Source organism: Heterocephalus glaber, unplaced genomic scaffold (assembly GCF_053883595.1).
Source record: "Heterocephalus glaber isolate CG9 unplaced genomic scaffold, H.glaber_assembly_v1.0 deba00000071, whole genome shotgun sequence".
Lineage (NCBI taxonomy): Eukaryota > Metazoa > Chordata > Mammalia > Rodentia > Bathyergidae > Heterocephalus > Heterocephalus glaber.
In genome coordinates this window covers 32126567-32148638 of record NW_028258137.1, presented here as the reverse complement: position 1 = coordinate 32148638, position 22072 = coordinate 32126567, and the positions used below count along the sequence as shown (strand labels likewise).

The 22072-nt window shown below is 36.3% G+C and overlaps 1 protein-coding gene across 7 annotated transcripts in view; it reads right to left on the bottom strand.

Moving 5' to 3' along the window:
* Window positions 1-620: 620 nt before the first annotated feature.
* The window catches only part of Rpgrip1l (RPGRIP1 like), a 91362-nt gene continuing 69910 nt past the window's right edge, over window positions 621-22072 (bottom strand). For 5 of the 7 annotated variants that reach the window (XM_004847916.4, XM_087186121.1, XM_087186142.1 and 2 more), the window contains 4 exons: window positions 16855-17038; window positions 8616-8700; window positions 3936-4069; window positions 621-1364 (listed from right to left, as the gene is read on the bottom strand). In XM_004847916.4, the coding sequence (XP_004847973.2) occupies window positions 1252-1364; window positions 3936-4069; window positions 8616-8700; window positions 16855-17038 (516 nt within the window). In that variant the 3' untranslated portion in view covers window positions 621-1251. Of the gene's footprint in view, window positions 1365-3935; window positions 4070-8615; window positions 8701-16854; window positions 17039-19623; window positions 22040-22072 lie in introns of those variants that run through there. The other 2 variants (XM_087186042.1, XM_087186084.1) reach the window with 2 other exon arrangements.

Genomic DNA, 22072 nt, shown 5'->3' with positions numbered 1-22072 from the left:
CACTGAAGCAGAGATTTAATATATCACGGCAAATTAGGTAGATTTTAATAAATTACTTATCTCCCTGAATACTTTACATATGCTTAAGAAGGAACATAGCCTGTTTGCAAACAGTGAAAACCCACAGCCTATAAAAATCCTTTGAAGAAAATGACAAATAAAAAAGTAAATTAAAAAATGAAATGCATTATATCCTAGACCTCTAGAGACAATTCCTTTGCAGCATTGATTCACAGCTCCATTAAAAATATCAATTAAATCCTTCAGTAAGATTGGGTAAAAGCTAGAAAATTAACTTTCTGAGCTGCTTTTTGAGGATCTGGTTATCCAGATACATCCCAGCATTGTATAAGCTTGATGTAAATTTTGAAAAAAATGATAAAAAGATACTCCTTTCAAGTCTAACTAAGCATATCAGAATTTGAGTCACAGTTTAAATATTTTTTTCCATGTCCTAAGCTAAGTTTTCAAAGTGTAAATTTCACATCTATCCATTCATCTGTCCATCTCCCCTTTACATACACACATCCCTGGATCCCACATTGTCATTACAAATACATGAAAATACAAATAAGAAGTTCTATGATTTTTAAGAAGGAAAAACAAAGAACTTGCAGTAATTTAATAAGTTGGTGCCAAGTCTCCTTCTTTATTTTTGAAAGAATCTGCATGCATCAAAGAAAATGCATACTGAGCTTTAATGTGCATAAATGGATATTAGCATTTTAAAGAGGAAGATTAACACATTAATCCAAGTAATTTTAATATATTGCTTCTAATAAAATCTTCACAGTATAAAACTCTTAATGAGGCTAATCATAGGCATTCCATTTAGTGGGATGATTAGGGACAACATAAAAGTATTTCTTTTTCATAGGTTGTCTAAGATTTATGCTTTTGCTTATTAAAAATAAAAATGGGAATTGCATTTCAGTTCTTCATAAGAAAATGTTGAAAATGCAAATAGGCTTTCTATTGCTATCATGTAGGTATAAATTATTGAGAAGGTACTGCCCATTCCGGGGAACTTGAGGCCTGAGGGTTAGCAGTCATGGGAGGGAGGGAATAGAAAAATAAACAAATGAAAAACTATACAAAACTTGAACATTTCAAACCCAGGTCTCCCCCTCCCAGCTCACCATGAATTATAGATTATATACACCAGAGTAATTACACAAGATCTCACGGCGGAGCTTTCCTGTGTGTGTTTACTCAGAAGAACCGTAGGACAGGCCTCTGAAGCAGTTTCTTTCAAACCTCTAAGTCCTCTCTGTACTGCTCGTAGACAGACTGGAGGGCATGGAGAGCTTCAACTGTTACCTTGAGCTTGCCAATACTTTCACCATCTGCTCGTGCATCAAAAACTAGGGAGAAAATATCATGGAAGTGTTAGTACTGGTCATCTGATCTTTCTTGAGATAGGCTAGGTGAAATAGTAGTTGAGAAGATAAAAATAGCTTTGGCAAAGCCCCAAATTTACTGGCATCTCAGAGATTTAAAAAGTGAGCCTATCATATGTGCATGAAGTTGTACACTTTAGATATATTGTTTATGAAGCTGAAACTAGTGACCTAATTCTGAAGTTAACCTAGAGAAAGGACAGGATAATGATTCCCACAGGAATCAGGATTTCTAACCTAGCAAGAAATAAAAACTTTAAAAAGAAATTTCTGAACACAAACCAATGTAAAGACCTTACAACGTCATAAATTTGGATTGGTTGTTTATCTTTCTAAGTGAAATATTCCATTTAAATATTCTATGTGAAATTAGAAACACTTAGAATGGCAGACATGGGAATCTTAAGGTCTATGGATTGGCTTTGAGGGTCCTTGAACTTTTTAAGTGTGTATGGAGTTTTCTTGGGAGAGTGGTGTCCCACAGGTTGACTATTTGACTGAAGCCCAGGGCTCTCCAAGGCTGCCTGTTAATTCCCATTTAACACCTGAGACTCCAGCCCCTGTGGACAGTGATACTTGCTAGTGACTCAAGGCTACCATCCTGGACTTTGTAAGTCTGATAGTTTCTATGAGTCTGTAGTTTCCTGTTTATATTACTTGTGGTTTTTCCTTGACCTTAAATAATATTTGTGCTTGTATGTATGTGTTTGAAGAGATGGGGTCTCACTATATTGCACAGCCTGGCTTCAAATTCTTGGGTTCAAGCAATTCTCCTGCCTCAGCCTCCTGAGTAGCCAAAGGCACAGACCAGTGCACCCAGGCCTGTGATTTTTAACTGTAAGAAAGTTTGTAAGAGTACTGTCAAGGGGCCGGGGATTTAGCTCAGTGGTTCTGCCGCCTGCCTTGCAAATGCAAGGACCGGAATTTGATCCCCAGTACCAAAAAAAGAGACAGAAGCAAGAGTACTGTCAAACAAAACTTGGTATAGAAAAACCTAGGCAGAGAAATCAGTAATGAGAAAAGTGAAATGGCAAAATAGTATTATTCCTCTGAGTTTTTACCTCTCCTTTGGGACTGCTCACTTCTATGTGCCAAGTAACAAAGAATTAACATCCTGGCCTGATCAGTGCCTAATCTTTTGACTCACTCCCCAAATATGGCCGTAATAGCTGTCTGTGTCAGCTCTGTGTGATCTCACGGGAAAAAAAGATTGGTTGCTAGTCAGAACTGACAAGAATACAAAGTAGAGATAATTGTGATCATTTTTATCAGGTTCTCTTGGTCCTGAGAATCTTTAATAGGGCTTTAAAAAAAATTTGTGGTACTTGGGATGAGCCCAGGGTTTTCAAACTGAGCTATATCCCCACTCCTTTTTCATTTTTTATTTTAAAACAGGGTCTTGCTAAATTGCTAAATTTCCCAGGCTGGACTCAAACTTGTAATCCTCATGCCTCAACCTCCCAGAATGCTGGGATTACAAGTGTGTACTGGTTTCTAATAACATTTAGATCAACATTTTAATATATTCATATTTTTCTTCTGTATGAATCAAAGTTGTCACAAAGATAGAGATACTTTATAAAGATTTCCCAATTTGGTTATTTGGTCTAATTTGGTCAATTATTTGGCTTGATCCTGACTTTTTAGCACCTGACAAAGATCCATTATAAGCAGTATATAAGAATTTAAGTAAAGTATGATACTTAAGAGATGTTCAATGAAGTGTGTGTTGAATGCATGAATGAATAATAAGCCACAGACATCTTTCCAGAGATGGCTCTGCTAATTTAACAAACGAGATTAGAAATAGCCACGTCCTCCATTTAATGTAAATAGCCCAGGTCTTCTTCTGATTATGATTGTAAAAAGTCTGATTCAGAAAATATAATTCCTCCAGGATGTGCTACATATGTTATACAAGGACAGAATGTAGAAATTAAACATTGCTTGGAATCACACCTGGTGAAATAAGAATTGAAAACAGCACTTTTTGTCAGGAATCCCCTACTCCTGATGAAATCCTAGTGGGAAATGCGAGACCCAAACTACCCAGAGTCACTTGAATGGCCATATCATCGTACTGTAACAATGAATTAACAAGAAGCCATGTGAGAGACACTACAATAATCATTCAGAATAGCATGCTGAAGACTAAGTGCTTGAGCTGAAATGAGCCTTCTATAAACATAAACAGAATAACATACTTAAGGCTAAGTGCCTGTGCTGAAATGAGGCTTTCATAAACATCTAAAAAAAAAATTCCACCCCCTACCAATACTAAAAAATGCATAATTCCTTGTGAAGCTCTATTAATTATTTTAAAATTTCTCTCAGCTCAAAGGAAGGCAGAGGGAGAGGACAGGGGAGGGATGCAGGGAGAGGCTTCCAGCTTCAACAGAAGTTAGCTGGAGCTGCAAAGGATCTCACTGATGTGTGACTCAACTCCCTCAGAGCCAGCGAAAAGAAGGTTTCAATAAAGAGTTCTGACTTTAGCAATTGTTGCTTGTACAAACTGAGCAACACTTCCACTCATACCATCGATATTTTGCTCAATGATGTCTCTTCCTTCCCGAAACAAGTCCGCAAGGTCGACACGGGCGACGCCAATGTCCTCACACTCCAGATCTTGCTCATCTTCCGGAGGGTCACTGACCACGGTGAAGCGAACACTGAGGAGGTGCGAGGACAGAGCAAATCATCACCAAGTAAGAAGAGATCACCACAAAACAAAACTCCCATGTGGGTTTTTTATCACTATGTATGAAATTTTGACATAAGAAAGTTACTGTAGTGTAGACAAGTTCTTACATGAACTATTAGAACTGTTACAGCACACTCAACCTTCAAATAAACATTGATCCACTTTTTCCTATCCATTGACTGGCATTTACCTCTAGAATCAAACAAAATGATGAGGGCAGGAGAATGACCAGTTCACTCTGCTACACACTATCTGATGACAGTCTGATACCTCCACTTTCAAGACTAAAAGTACGAAGTGAATAAAGACCATGCAGGTTATATGGTCAGCAATTTCTATAGAAGGTATCATTTTCTTTAGCAATGTACAGCTCTGGGTTGGAACTAGACAATTTAGCCAACTGTATGTGTTCTACAAAATGTAGAGATCATGCTCTTTGGGCAACATTCTGAGTCATGTTAGATAAATGCTGTAGCTTTGCCCAATAGCTATATCAAATGTTTGTATTACTTCAGCAATCTTTTAACTTACAATCATAGAATCCAAGTTTTATTTTACTTTTAGACACATAATTATAGGTTCTGATGGAACTGATTTGAATTAGTGGCTTGTGTTGAGGCCAAACACACTTGGATTGACCAAATGACAGGAATTTACAGTTAAGTACTCTTTTGATATGTCTTGGCAGCATAGCTTAAACCACGAATGCTTGTAAACTTTACCATTTCAAACTTTTCAAAATGTATCTATCCCAAATCAAAAACAAAACAAGAAACATAAAAATTTAAGTCTCTGAGAAATCATGCCTTGAAAAATATAAATAAAATCCTTTCCAAATATTTATAGGTAAACATGACAATGTTTTTAACCAACTCAGTGAAAATAAACATTGAGCATTTCATTCCTTTACCAAATCCCTGTTTCTAGCTAACAGTAAGTTTTGATTAGAAAATAGAAATCTCTTAAGTCAAGATAAAAATACTTACATAATAATTACGAAGAGTGCACATCCTGGCCTTCACATGGATGAAATGGGTATTTTATATGATGTATAAGATGAAGGGATCAAGATGGAGCAGTTTAGAGCATCGTTAGCTGTGTGACCTTGGATACCTTACTTCACCACTCTGATGTCAGTTTCTCTATCTATGTAATGAGGTAATTATACCTATTTCAGAGGGCTCTTGTGAGGATCAGATGAGATGATACAAGTAAGTAGTAAGAAGAATATAAGCACTAAGTAAATGTTTGCTCTTTTATCACTAGTTTAAATCTAGGCAAAGCAGTTTAAAGGGAGAGAAAAACTTGTCATGGGAAAGTTTTGTTTCAACTGAAAACCTAGATTTGCAAATTATACATTGATTGTATCACTCAATTAGACAAAATGCTGATGGAAGAGGTTTTCCTAAATGAATGTGCTTGGAAGAAGAGGAAGTAAAAGTGATACGTGATGCACATTTTACAACATAAGCACTAAAGAAAACTTAAAGGCTATCCATATTGTAATAGTGATGTATAATTTTCATGAATTTATGCATCTTTTTATATTTTTACATATTTTTATGTCATATGTAAGGATTGGAGCTGCATCACTTTATAAACAAAGGCCATTGCCTCCATCGAATGAATATGAGACAATTCTGAGACCAAATGAGAAGAAAAAAAAAAATCTTCCAAGTTCCAGAGAAAGGGCTAGAAATATAAAAAGGCAGTATTTCTGGCTTTAAATTTTGCAGACAGCAAAATGAGATATCAAAAATTAACTTATAAAACTATAAGCTCAAAAGGGAGGAGAATTCACTAGAATAAAAACTAAAAAATTTGGACGAGGTCAAACTGCACCCACGCACACAGACACACACACAGCTCCTGTCTTACCTTTAACCCTGCTAGAACAAGAGCTGAAACCTTGTCACGCATCCTGAAGAGTATATGGTCTGGTCTGAGGGCCTGGATGGAAACCTGGACCGGTGCCAAGGGCTCCCAACCTGCTCCTGCCTCCTCTCCTCTCCTGCTGTGTTCCACTTCTCTGAAACCAGCCTTGTGATCCTCCCTGGCTGGCCTGGAACACTCGCTATGTATTCTTTCACATGGGCAATTCCTTCTGCCTGCAAAGACTTTCCTTGGGCTCTTGGGACTTGATTGGGTTCTCCCATAAATTAGCTTAAATGTCCCCTTCTCAGATTTGCCTTGGTTTTTTTTTTTTTTTTTTTTTTGCACATTTAACTTGCTTAATTTTCTGTTACTAATTATCGCAATATGTAATGGGTTTACTTGTTATTATAATGCTCTGTCTTCCTCAGGGGCGAATCTGCTCAATAGAACACTGCTAAAGAAAGAGAAAGAAAGAAACTCTGAGTCAGTGTTGAAACTATAACTTCAAGTAGTTTTTAAAGTCCCTTTTCAAGGTGTTACCTACCTTTTAAAGTGACATGTTTCTAAGTACAGCATGGGGTGGAATGCATAGACACTATAAATAATTCACTAGGCAATGTGGATAACTTTAGACCTGTCAGGTGAAGATGGGCCAGACTGGCTTATAAGTTACCGCCACTACTGAACAGGGTTGCTGTTTGAGAAAAAGAATTCTTAGAAGCTAGGAGCTACTCTAAGTAACGTGAAGGAATGTAACCTCTGAGGTCTTAAAAAAGGTGAGACAGCCTGAGGGAATAACAGAGGCCGTTGCCTATGGAAAGTGGTGTAAATGAAACTCTTCTTCCCTCAGGGAAAGTAACCCTCTCCCATGGAGGTCAGCACTCAGCAGCCCTAAGCCCTGGGCCAGTCACTTCACACCTGTGGTTTTCCGAAACACTGACAGAACATTTGTGTTTCGATGGGGTGTTTGGGCATTTTCAGAGAAACAAAGATGGCAGCATGGGAGCCATTATAGTTACTCTGAACTTTTAAAATTTTTTACCTATTCTGGTAAAAATGCATGTATCTTCTGAGGAAAGGCAGGTCTAAAAGGAAAGCAGAATCTGAATTTCAATTAAAAACCCCCACTTTTGAGAAAACAAAACTGTCTTCTCTCAAGGAGAAACATTACTTATACTATGTTCTGCCACACCAGGAACAAAGAGCACACAGAAGGAGACAGAGGACTGCACAGACTACTGAGTTCCAGCCCAGGACCTGAGCATGGGACCACAGCACATCTTGGATGGCGGTGACCTGGCTGGTTGTGGGGAGCTGATGCTGCGGCCAGCCTGGGGTCACCCTGGGGGCTGGTGGTTTCTGAGAAGGCCACGAAAGAAGCTGAAGAATATGAGGTATATAAGGAAAGCTTGAGTGACTACCACCTTGGGAAAGCAGAACCTGAGGCTCATTAATAGGGGTTTCCCATTCCTTTTTCTGAAGCAAAAACTGAGATCCAAAGAAATGATATGTGTATTTCAACAAGCTGATGAAAAGCCACTCTCAGATCTCAAGAGCTAAGAATTGCAGTCTTCTTGAAATGGAAGAGAAAATGCATGTTTGGAAGCAACTTTGAAACATTCACCTCATGGCCTCTTGGAAGAAAGGAGCTTGAGTCAAGGAGAGCGCCAATTTTAAATCAATGAGAGGCTGTGTCATCCCTAGGTCACAAAGGCCAGGAGAGGAGGACAGTGGAGAGATCAGTGCCTACCCAGCCGCTTGGGCAGCAGTGGGTGGGCGTCGGAGAACTCAGCTCAGGCTGACACACACGCAGCTCACACAGAGGTACTAATTTCTTAAGAACAGTGTTTCTCCCTTCGGAAAGATTTTCTCTACTGAACCAGAACTGCAAAATGTCCTATTCAAATTTGGAAAAGAAATGTGTTCAAAAATGATATGAAATGAATTAGTAAGCAGTGATGGTAAGTTAGTCTGAAAGGTTGTTGAACCACTCCAAAGATCACTGTTTCAGTGATTGCGATGAACCTGGGATGTCTCAGGTGCTATTCTATCTGTGCTGTGTATATTACCTAATTCAATCTTCATAATAGCCCTATGCAGCATTATCATCTCCATTTTACAGATGAAGAAAATTAAGCACAGAGAGGTTATGTAATTTGTCCAAGGTCAGAAAGCCAGTTGGTAATGGAGCAAGAATCTATACCCAAGCACGTGACTCTTCCTTTTAACTTGTTTTATTCTTTTTTTTTTTTTTTTTTTTGGTACCGGGGATCGAACTCGGGACCTTGCGCTTGCGAGGCAGGCTGTGGAACCACTGAGCTAAAGCCCCGGCCGCAACCTGTTTTATTCTTTGCAGCTACATTTGGCACAGTGATATTTTCTATATGCTGCAGTTTTTTGGTCTTCCCGTTACTACAGGATTATCACAGTTACTCTGTGGTAGGTAGGACCACTATATTCCCAGGGGTGAGCGGGTGGGCGAGAACCACAGAGGTCACGAACTCAATCGAGGATAGTGAGTCTGCGAACCCATGTGTTCTGAGTCCTCATCTTGTGGCCCCTTCCCTTTCCTAAACCACACCATGCCACAGATACCTACTTATATAAACTGTTAGACTATTTATACTGCTTAAATGTACCTTCTATTAGGCATTTCTTGTTTCTGTAGTACAGCTTTTAAGACGTCTCTCTTTTCTTGGTTGTTTTCTTTATCCATGTAGATCACTATACCAAGAGAAAAAAATCCACAAAAGGAAGTCACTCAGGAATATGCTACATTAGGACCATTCTGTATTTTTATAAATAACTGTTTTAAAGGCACAAGTCATGCCACCTCACTCATATGCCTGGGAAAAGAAAACAGCTCCAGGAACCAGAATCAAATCTGAACAGTCATGTGATCTAATGTCATGTCACTGGCAGGTTTATGTGCACACTGTCAGAAAAGATACAAGTAACATCTAAGAGTGCCGCATCACTGTCACTGCCTGTTAATGGCACAGGCAGTCACGACAGTAAAAGCCAGCAGTCTTTATTGTTTTGTATTTGAGGGATTTACTGCATCTTCTTTCACCGGAGAAGTGAGTGATAATGATAATGTATGGCAGAGTGCTTGTCCTTCCTGACAACCTTAGTAATTTAATCCTCCTCTCCTGCCACAACATGAAATAAAAGAAGCATTGAGTGTATTGGGCTGAGGAAATCCATGGCTGATGTCTGTTGGTGTAGGGTGGAGAGTAAGGGAGAGGAGCGTGGAGGAAGGGAGACAGCTTTTTAGGGTGTGAAGTTTGTCTTTGGTTTTTTGCAGAATGTACACGCTGGCATTCAAGAATGTAGACGGACTCCACTTAGCTGAAATGCCAGAAGATAACTTATCCTAAGCCCCATGGGAAGAAGATGGTAAACATGTGATATTGCAAGTGGGTGTCTGCACTTTGGGAAATGGCATCTCAGAACGTGAACAGGCCAATTTTCATCCTGATTTTTCTCAGCTCGGGAGACTTTCAGACATACCTCAGCTTCTGAAGACATTTTCTTTTTCAGATACTATTTTGGATGTACAGGTTTCCCTGAGACTAGATCTCAGTTTAGAGGTTATCGTTGATCAAAAGTGCACACAGAATGAGAGATACCCTGGCAATTCTATGACCAGTTCTCAGGCTCTGCTGGGAGCTAATTTCATATTGAAAGTGTTTTCCTGGACAATTATACAATAATTCCAAATAATGATGCTATCAACTCATTCATTGGTTTGGGTCAGTTGAGCAAAAATAAACTGAAGGCTAAAGATGTAACTGAGTACTGAGAGGCACACGAAGTGGCAGATAAAGTTGTCGTGATGGGGTGGGTTGGTGTTTTAAGAGAAATAAGAATCACTGAAGACATAAACAAGTTCATAACCACCTCTGGAGAACCAAGATTGAATAGCAACTTCTGGCTTATTACTTTATGCATGATACTGTATTAATAAATGTGACCTATATAATTACATAACTCAATGAGATTAATGAAAGTCAATAAAGTTCAAGGGATTAGGGTATTCTGTTTTTCTTGTCAATGCCAAAGAGCCATGTTAATAGATGAGTTCCACTAATGCTGGAAGGTAAATATCTCATTTTTAGAGGGTGCCACTATACCAAGCTAAATGGGAACTTTTGTTTTTTCAAATGGGATTTTTTTGGGGGGCTGTTAACTAGTAATTCAAGATGTGGTACGCCATATCCTTTTTTATTTGAGTTCTGAGGCTTTTATGCCATAGTGGTTCACATCATTTGAAAACAAGGGGTAACTGCAGTGACTTAAAACAAAAATTTCAAATTCCAGCATTCAAATAAAAATTTTCAATTAAACCTAGATCATTTTTTGATCAATTGTGATAGTTTAAAAATTTAAAAATTGTAGGGCTGGGGATTTAGCTCAGTGGTGCCGCTGCCTGCCTCGCAAATGCAAGGTCCTGAGTTCCATCTCTGATACAAAAAAAAATTAAAAACTGTAGTAAAATATACATAATTTAAAGTTTACCATTTTAACCATTTTTAGGCATATAGTTCAGTGGCATTAGGTACATTCACACTGTTGTTGCAGCCATCACCACCACCAATCTCCAGAATATTTTCAACATCTACAACTGAGACCCTGTATTACACATTAACTTCTATTCCTCTCTCCTCAGTCCCTGATAACCTTTATACTACTTTCTCTCTCAAGGAATTTGAGCATCCTAGGTACCTCATATAAGCAACTGTCCTCTTGATCTGGCTTATTTCACTTAGCATTGATGTTTTCAATGATCATTTTGTGACATATATCAAACTTCACTTCTTTTTGAGGCTTAATATTATCCCATTACATGTATGTATGTACACATTGGTTATCTACTCATTCTGTGATGAACATTTGGATTGTTTCTATCTTTGGCTACCATGAATAGTGCTGCTGTGAACAGGGTGTACAAATATCTGTTGCATTCTTGCTTTCAATTCTCTTTGGTCAGAAGTCAAATTGTTAACCCACACAGCAATTGTATGTTTAACCTCTATTTATTTATTTACTTGTGAGACAGGGTCTTGCTCTGTAGTTCAGGCTGGCCTTGAACTCATTAGGTAGCCCATGCAGGCCTCCAGCTAGTGGTGATCCTCCTATATCAGCCTCCTGAGTGCTGGGATTACAGGTGTGTGCCACCACCCCTGGCTTAACCTCTTTTTTTTTTTTAAAAACTTCATCACTGAAATTAGTTAAAAGAAATGCTCCCCCCAATAAAAACCTCCACAAACTTTGTGCTTCTGCTTCATCTACTTTGCCAGTACACTGGATCGTGTATTTTCTTAGATAATGATAGCCGCATTTACTGAGTGATGTTTATGTAGTAGGCCCTACACTCTATACTTTTACTGTGATCACATTTAAGAACCAGGTTGACCCACATTTTATAGATGATTATACAGACCCAGAGAAGATAAGACATTCGTCCAAGAGGACCTAGTTAGAAAGCGGCAGAGTCAGAACTTGAATCCAACAAGGTTGGTTTGCAGAGCCTGCCCTCTTTAACCTCCATGCTCTAACTCCTCTTTCCAAACAAAGCCCAAACTCTTCCTGCCCTTTATGCTTCAGGGGTTTTGTTAGTACAAGGCTGGAGGGTGTGAGAGAGCTCCATAACTGTACCAAGGGAAGCCACCTCATTTCCCTTTCACCCTTTCACAAAGGGATATTGATTAGAGACACCTAGTCTACCTAGGTGAGTTAAGTCCAATCTTTCAGCTGAAAAATTCTAAAAATTTCTTTTTGAAAAAATTCTAGCTCCTTACCAGTAAACTTTAGTTTTACAAAGTAGACCAAAATAGAATTACAACTCTCCTGCTTGTATAAACACAGACTACATTGGGCATCTTAAGCTAGCCCACTGGTTCTCAGTTTTTAATTTGCATCACAATCCCTTGGAGGGTTTAAAATGCAGATTGCTAAACTGTACCCTCTGAGTTTCTAAATCAGGAGGTCTAGGGTAGAGCCTGAGAATTTGCAATTTTAACACCTTCTTGGGTGTTGCTGCTGGTCAGGGTGCCATATACTGTATTGTGAAACACTGTTTAGCCCAATATTCCTTTGATTAATTTTTTTCTTTTATCAGTTCCTATTTTTTTTTCCGGTACTGGGAATTGAACTCAGGACCTTGCACTTGCCAGGCAGGCACAGCACCACTGAGCTACGTACCTGGACCCTTCAGTGCATATTAATTTTGCAAGACACTAGGTTTCACGGTGGCATTTTCATACATGTACAAAACATATTTTGATTGTATCCATCCCCTCAATACTCTCCTTTACAGCCTCCTTCCTTGCCCCTCTTTGATCAATTTGTAAATGAGACCAAGAACTACTCAACACTTTGTGTTAAATAGGGACATTTTGGCCACCTATGATTAAGTCATGATCCTATGAATACCATGACTCATTTGGTGTCCTGAAACTCATGGTTAATTTTTTTTCTTAAATTTCAAGATTTCAAGTCCATCCTTAAAAAAAGTGATTCTGGTAATTACTGAAAGTATCAGAAATTTCCAAAAGTTAAGATATTTAATGTTTGTTTTGTTTTGAGAGAGGGTCTCACTATGCAGTTCAGGCTGGCCTTGAACTCACTATGTAGCCCAAGCTGGCCTTGAACTTGTAGCAATTCTCCTGCCTCAGCCTCCTGAGTACTGGGATTAGAGGCATGCGCCAAATATTGGCTATGGTATTTAACTTTCATTTCAATCAGAAATCATAGTTGTTTAAGATTTGCTAGAGTTTTGATGTAAACTTAATAAAAGAATATGTCTCAAAAAAGATATAAGCAAGTGGTCCAAATACTTGAGTTGATCTTCCATTGTCTACCATTAAAAATATTCTTCTTACACAGTGAAATACTATTTAGCCATAAAAATGATGAAATCTTTTCATTTATGACAGCATGGATGGATCATTATGTTAAGTGAAATAAGTCAGGAATGAAAAGATAAACATTCACGATCTCACTTATATGTGGACTCTAAAAATGTTGATCATACACTGCACCTGCCTCGCAAGTGCAAGGTCCTGAGTTCGATCCCCGGCACCAAAAAACCACCCCCAAAACCAAAAAAAAACATTGATCCTAGAAGTTGAGTATAGAATAGTGGTACCAGAGGTTAGAGAAAGTAGGAGAGAGTGGTGGGGAAAGTTTGATCAATGTGTACTAAGTTATAGTTAGAGAAAAGAAGCAAGTTCTGGTGTTCTATTGTACAGCAGAGTGACTACAGATAATGTAAGGTACTGTATATTTCATAAAAGCTAGAGGGAAGGATTTTGAATGCTTTCACCACAGGAAATAATAAGTGCTTAAAAAGACAGGCTTACCTTGGTTTGAACATTACTCAATGAATACATGTATAGAAATATCACATGATATCCCATAAAGACATATAATTATTTCACTGATTAAATATATAGAGTCCCTCCAAAAATGTATATACATTTCAGCCAAAGAAAAATATGTTTTTTTCAGCAGATGGTGTTACCCTCAGATGGGGGACCCTAGAAGATGTCATATATCACAGAAAACCCACTATACTGCTAGCCCTTAGAGAAGAAATTGAAAATGCATGTGCAGCAATCTCAATGACCAAGGTTACCCAAGCAGCAGTTCACTGACTAAATAAATGTCTAGGAGCTAATGGCCACCACTTTGAGCACCTCTTATAATTTTAGAGGCCAAAGATAACCTACATTAATTTCATGATGCCTCAATAAATTTAGTATTAAAATTTTTATACAAATTTTTCTTTTCTTGATGTGTGTATATGCTTTTTTGACAGGCTGTATATACTTAAAAAGTCCCTTACTTCTGCAGGTTAGAGAAATCCTTGTTTCTCTATCAATGTCATATGCCAGAGGAAATGCAGATGGTTTAATTATAAAAGGTTGATAATCTTGAATCTTCAATAATTTCTCTATTATAGTATTATCATCCCTGTAATCCTTATCTTTGCCAAATTTCTTCTCCCATTAATAACAAAATCTGATGTTCTACATCCTTTTTATCTTCTGAATTAAACTTTAATTGTTCCAAGAGATAGACTGTTCTGTCCACAGAGGCTCAGGGCCCTGATCTGTATAAGTCTCATAAAAACTTCGGATGATTTCATTAATCTTTTTTCTTCCCACCGTCAGCTCCCTAGAAAGCTTTATTCAGCCCAGACAACATTTTTCAAACCTGCCATTAATCTTTTTCCCCAAAACTATTTTCTTGCTTTCTCATCATTCTCTGAGCAAATATTTTCAAGCCCAATAAAATACAAATGTTGTGTTCTTGCTACCAACTGAATGTCCAGCAAATGGGTTCAAATTCAGTTTTTTTCAGTAAGAACAGCCCTGAGAAAATGTATTTTTGTGTAGGTAGAACTGTTATTAACACCTTTAATATTGAATTCAATTATGAATAATCCTGGGGATCACTAGTCTACACCTCTCATCTTATTTACCTAATTTAGGCCTCAGCATTCAAATTCTTTTTGCATAGAATCAGGTCATAATGCAGGGTAAAATCAGGGCTAGGTTCAGCTAACCTTGTTACCAGCATGATGATCAAAGAGGAGATAGCATGTACTAATTGTCCTCTAAATTTTCCATTTGAATTAAAAAGTCAGTTTGGAAATAAAATTACTTTCATTAACATTTAATGAGATTTGGAAGATGTAAGGTTTTTACTGAATTAACCTTCTATATCAAGTAATAAGTGAATGGCAAATCATTACAATAATTAGATGAAATAGTTGCTTATTAACCAAAGATTCAAGGACATCTTCTTGTAATAGGGACGCAAATATAATAATTTAAAAACATTTCCACTACATTATACTGAAATGAAAAATACAGCCTTTAACAAGGTTAATATTCTCAAATTTGCTAATTACATACTTCATTTTTCAGATATAGTAGATATAAAACAACATTAATTTGCTTCTGAGTACATTCCTTGCTCCTTCCTCTAGATAAATAACATTAAAATTCTTTCCAATTAATCTGCAAATTCTATGTAGTCAAATCTTACTAGTTAGGAATAGAAGTTGAAGAAAAGTATAGTAAATATTTCTATTGAGTTCATTCCTAATAGGTTATTGTTTTTCTTGTTATCAAATAGCTAATTCATTAGAAACATAAACAACTCTTAAAATATCAATTACATAGTATGGTACCTTGCTCTAAAGGAAACAAATTGAAAACAACCAATCAACAACAAAAAACTCCAAATAGACTTAGGTAACCATGTGAGAATGTACTAAATATTAGGCACTTGAGCACGTATCTGCAGCCTTGATCCAAAGAAGGATTTGCATTGCTCTTTAAGCAAATGGAAACATATGTTCTGCTACATGGCCAAGTTTCTCAAAGTACAATCAATTTTTAAAAACAATTTTGTTGCCAGTCCAACTAAACATTCAACTGCTGACCTTTATAAAGAATAATACAAAAGGCAAAGAAGTTTCTTTCTTTTCTTTGGATATGTTCATTAAAATAATTAACTGAATGGTTCTTTCTTTAGTGAGAGTATTTTGATATGGTTTGCTTTTCTATTTGCAGCTACAGATCTCTAGGAAGCTTGAGAAAATATTTTTGGAAACGCTTATTTTATATCAAGTGAATGAAAGGAAGGAGGAACCAAGGATTCTTGTCCTGACCACACTACTTACTTACCATGTTCTTCTCAAGCCACCTGTTATTATAGAATTACGGAATTTGAGCTACAAAGGACCTCAGAAAGGACTTTATTTTTCTGATAAGTAGACAAGGAATCATGAAACTTAAATATCTTGTCTAAATTCATATAATTAGTAAGAACTGTGGTTATGGAGAAGACTAGACTAGATCTCTGGATGCTTAAGATTACTGCTTCAAGTAATGAGCACATTTCTAAAAATGCCAGTTGTAAACAAAGCAAAACAAAAAACAGGTAACCACAAGCATTTGTAATTCTGCTGATACAGCAGAATGATTATACTTGTTTCTTAAAATGCAATTTTTCTAAAACTGGTAAGAAAAAATATTAGTGTTCAACTAGCATGAGATGGTCTGTTTTGCTGAAGATAACGCAATACTCCATCACTATGATTTGTTTTAATACAGGGCTCTAGGAGCACTTACTAAGCAATTTTAACTTACGGGTATGGCATCTTGATATGATTTTTTTTATTCCTCTCTGATGACAATGTAGTATTCTCTAAAACTCCTTAATATTGATTGGTCTAAGAATTTGCAGGGTGCCCATTGGATCTGTGCTGGCCCAGGAGACTTACATGTCAAGTGGGTGATACATCAAGCACTAAAAGAGAAAACCTGCCTGCTGCAAGAAATGGATGTCTGGGCTAGCTGATGCAAAGGCAGTGCAGGAGCTCAGCTTCTTCCCAATTACAGTCTTGAATATCTAGGCACTGGGAGAGATATGCACATGTATTCTAAGATTATCTATGCAATGACATTGATCCAAAAGGTAGACAAAAATTAGGCCACTGAATTATTTGAATGATACTGATTCAAATCCTACTAGTTTTTTCCCCATTGAAATACCATGTTTTTCAATTAAATTCAACTACAGACTTAGGTGGCATTTTTCTATAGATAATATCTGATAGCTGGAATAGCTGGACACACACCCTGTTTTCCCATTGTTTTTGTTTTCTCTTAACTTTAGCATTATTTCAATTTTTTTTCTCAATCCTTATGCTACAGGTTTGACTTTCATTAATCTAGTCTAAGACTTCCATGAGGTTATGTAATTAGAGAATTAAATTTTCTGCTTGTTTCTTCAGCCTCCTTCATAGATCAAAAACGACAAACACAAAAGTCTGTTTTACAAATGAATCATACATACCATTGCTATAGTTATAGTAGACCCATTGTCCATTTCTGGGCTTTGGAAGTGACACAGGTGTCTCTTCAGCAGGAAAGCTGTAGAATCGGCACTCAATGAACAGCCGTTGGATGGTGTCATCCATAGAGATTCGAGAATCATTAAGGTTGAGAGCTATGATTTCAATCCGAATTTTCTCTGCTGGCTATTTAAAGAGCAAAACAGAAAAACAAAAAAGAAACAAAACTACCAAGCAAAAGGCTTTATTCTTTTCCACTATCAATTTAGTATAAAGAACGCAGGCCAATGGGTTTCTTTCCTGGAATGTAGGGTACACTACTGTATGTTACACATGATAGATTATTCACGACAGAGAGAGAGAATGAGATTCTAATGCCCCAGGGTTTGAAGTTAACAGTGTCATGCAATAGTCTCCTGATTTACATTTGAGGCTATAAATACTCCACTAGTAGTCTATCAGGAGTGAAGATTATGAGATCTTCATCTCAGCTTTCAGAATGACAAGCATCAGTTGGCCTTATTTCAAACTATGCAGTGAAGTACATGTTTATCACTGCTCTTATTTTATCTACAGTACCTGAGAAAGTTTCAATTATTCAGATATCAAAGCCTGTTGAATGTTTTATCACTATTATGCCAATAGTTTATGTAGCTATATGAATCTATATTAACTAGAGCAGAAACTATAGCTCATTCTCATATGTTCTGCCACAACATATTTCATTCAGTAAATAATACATTTTCAAACAAAAGAGGCAGAATTTCATATCTAATATAACACATGTAGTCTCTTACAATTTACTTTTATTTTGCATTTTCAGAATTAACTAAAATGATATTTAAATTGCACTTTCATCCTGTTTAATAGTTAGGTGTCAGACATTATTGTGAGTCACAAAGGTTTCCTGGAGTAATGATTTCCAATAAAAGACTATGATTTAAAAATCAGATCACATCAAAATAATTCCTTAAATTCATTTTTTACAATCTAAAATTTGTTCTTTATTGTCAAAATGCCTCTTTACTAAGTTCTGAGACATGCCACTGTAAATTATATAACTTCAATAATAATTAGCAAAGTGTAAAAATAAAACTTGTTTATATGACCTGCTTTGGGGAATTCACTGTTAAATGTACATCAGTGTGCAAATATACCATGATGATTATGTAGATATTTCAGAGTATATAATTAATCAAATTGAAAAGCCTAAGTATCCTATTGTAAAATTATCCCCATAAAGAACAATTTCCATTGCTGTCAAACCCCCTCAATATTTGATGAAGTAATTTTACCCCTTTCTTTCAAAAGACATTTTCTTTTATTATGTATTCTAAGACACTTTAACTAAAAACTCAAATCTGAATATTTCAATAAGGTTATTTTATTATTCAGTAGATTCATGGAAATTTTACTAGGATGATAGAGAAAATTCCACACTATTCTGTCTCCACTAATACAGGTACAAGGCTGCAGCTGGCAATATTACTAGGATTAGCATAGTATGATGAAATATTTAAAGGAAAATTTTTTCTAAAACCTAATAAATCAAATGACTGCCAAATGTCATTAAAGTGATGGTCTTTGACTAGAATATGCTTTTCATATTCAAATTTGAAAAGAAAGAGATGAAAGGCTGGAAAGGTTACTCGGTTTCAACTAATAACCTCAAGTCCTCTCCGTTCACGTGCATAAAAAATGAAGTTGGCTCTATTGTCTAATCTCACTTCAGCAAAGCCCTTCTCCACTTGCTGAAGACTACATGGTAAAGAAAATATGTTAAATGATATTATTTTTTCCTTAAAATGTATTGTAGTAATGAAAAATACTGCACACACATATATTTTATAATTTCAGTCCAAGTGTAGCACAATGCATAATTAAGTCTTTTACATGACTTGGAAATTTGACAAACTTAAGAGTTGTTATAACAAGGATATCTTACAAAACATTCATGCTTCTGCACAAAAGATTAAAGGAAAATAGCTATAAAAAGGAAAAAAGAGTTATATACTTATTTCTACCTTGTAAAGATAGAAATTTAAAGTTGTTTAATACAGAATCTAATGAAGAGACAAATGAAGTTTAAAGTACAATAATCAAGCTTATTTAAGTGGTTATTTTATTAATAATATATTAACTATATAGTCCCTATATGAAAGCTTTCATTATTGTAAGAATTAATGTAGGCTGTCAAAATAAGACTATATGCAACTCTTTAAGGTTTAAAATATAATTCTAGATAAAAGTAGATACCTGAATCCTAGCCCCAAAAAACCGAATAACAAAAACAAAAAGTAAAATTAAAAACACTCAAAACAACAACAAAAAATAAATCTACCATACTATCCAAAGAAATAAAAGAACTTACAAAGTTTTATGCTGGTCTAGTTTTATCTTTTCCTCCATCCCTATTGTTTCTATTACATGACCTTTTCAATTCTCTGACCAATATTAATGACAAAAGTTATGTTATCATTTCTTCATTCATTTGATGCTACATGAAGCAACTTAAATCCAAAAAGGGATGTTTCAAGAAGTATATCTAGGAAAGCAAGTTCTCAATAAAGAATTTTCCTAACATTATAAATTTTGACTAATGAGACTAGACAATTTATCTTTCAATACTGAAACAATTCTGGTTGTATTCAAGCCCTTGTGAATCAAAAGTTCAACTGGATCATATCTGATGATTTGAAGATTAGGAGGCACATAACTTCATAGTAGACAACTCCAACTCAACATGTCAGAAATGAATTCATTATTTCTCCTCTCACTACTCCTCTCTCCCAGTCTCACTCATCCTCTAATATTTCCCTACCTCAGCTGGTGAAATTGCGTTTTAGTTGTTGTCACCCTCAACCAAAAGAACTGGAGCCATTCTTGCCATTTCCAGTGTTTTCACACACACTATATCCTACGGCCACCCACTTCTGTTCATCGTACTTCCTATATATCTCTATGAGTCACTGAATTGTTGAGAGCGTATGGTATTTCAAACGTTGTGCCAGCTAGTGGGGAAGTAAAAAATGCAAGGTATGTTTTCTCATTAGAGGTAACCAATACAACCGCTTTCTAGCTATTAAAAGTGGAAATCTGACAGAATAAGGAGAAACTAGAATGAATTAACATATAAGATAACTGGTTGATAACTGAAGCTGATGGATGGATAGTATAAGGCTATCAGTTCAGTGATGGTAGGGATGATTCTATTGATTACTGTATCACAGGTGTGGGATGCAGCTCACACCCAGTGAGTGGATTTACTCTTATGATTGTGAGAGAGATGAGGCACTCCTATCTTTAATTTCTTGCCTGCAATCCCAACCATTCTCCTTATTGTGGTAGAATTTGGTCCTTAAAAACCAGTCAGGTATCACCTTTCTGCTTGAACACTCTAGCAATTCCCTCAACATGTGGTGTGCTGTTTATATTGCTTGGTTTTTGCATCTGTTGCTTATTGTCTGAAATTATCTTTTCCATCAGACTGAATTTAGGTATCCGAGGCCCTGACCCACACATACTCTCCTTTATGGAAGCATTATTAATTTCCAAAAGCAAGTTACTTGGTTGTTTCCACTCTTGGGCCCTCAATGCACTTCTCAGTCACATTGTACTGCATGAATTTGTTTACCCATTTGCCTCTCTCCACACATGTGAGCTCCAGTGGGGCAGCACTGCATTTTACTCTATTTAACATGCTCCCAGCATCTGGCACATAGTACACTCTCAATAAATATTTAGTGAAATAGAGGAGGTTGAATATGTTCTGTATATTACTTTTTATATATTGTCAGAACTATGTGAAGCTGCAGTTACTACTGCTTTATCATTTAAAAAATATGTGTCTGTTATGTTTTGGGAAGTGGGTGATTAACTACTGGCAAAGTACATAGAAATTTTACTGCTCTAGATTTTTTTCACTGAGTAAGACTATCTCAAAACAGTGTTGAATCTAGATGATAGGGTACTGTTATTTGAACTTTTCTGTATGTATGAAATTTTCACAATAAAAATGGAAACAAGACAATTCAATTAGGAAAATTAGAATGGGTAGTAAATCCTCTACTGATTTTAAGGCAGTGATTGAACCACTCTTTTCAGATACATGCTTTATATGTCTGTTTAGAATTACTAGAGCAAAATGTCAGGTCATATCTTTAAAAGGTATTAGCACCCTTCACATGCAGCAAGTTGGGCAGGTAGCAGAGGCATTAGGATTTTCCAGTTCTGTTTCCTGTCTCTGTGTGTGGACCTTTATTACTAGGGAAGATGCTTTGTCTCAGTAGTCTGTCTTGTTCACCAGATGCTCCATAAGTTTCCTAAGTAGCAAGATGTCAACATCAGCATGTAAAAGAGCATTTATAAATTTTGACTGTTTTGACTGAACAGAAGTAATAGAGAGGATGCAAATAAGAACTACATGCAACTTATTTTTAGTTGCCTATATAGATGGTCACTACACATTACGTGACTGAATAATATAGAAATGTGATGACAGTCTGTATTACTCACAGAGAAAAGTAAATTATAGCACTCATGATTTTGGCTCAATTCCACTGTTGCTTCCTGACTGATGCTAATTCATATTTTAGGTCATATTTTTCTATAGTATTTACTTAGGCTTAATATTGGCAAGCTGAAAATTTTTGTTTTATATCAGATGATTATGTGCTCGCTTTGGCAGCACATATACTAAAATATATCAGATGATTACGCTGAATTCTTTCTCTAGTTTCAGCCATCACAGCAGCCACACTAGTACTGGATTGTTGAGCTTCTAAAATCTAATTCAACCTGACAACCCTTAAATACAGTATTGCATAACTCAGAATGGCCTATGATAAAGGTTTTGCAATTTGTCTCAGTAAGATTTAAATTTAACTGATGAGATTATGGGCAAGTTTAATTTTACTCAATTTCTGTAATGAACAAGCATTTCTTTAATTTTTAATTATAAAACACTTGAAACTGAAAGTACAGAAAATTACTTGATATATTCAAGTACTCACGGTCTTACACAGATGTTACCATTTTGCTGAATCTGATTCAAATCTTTCTGTTGTTGAAGAGATAAAATATTTCAGATCCAGGTAAAGCTTCAGCTGTCAAGTCTTTTTCCTTCCTTTCTCAATCCCGAGAGGTAACCACTATACTGAAGCTGGCTCCAACATGTTTTTATATTTTCTAGTAAATATATATATATATATATATATATAC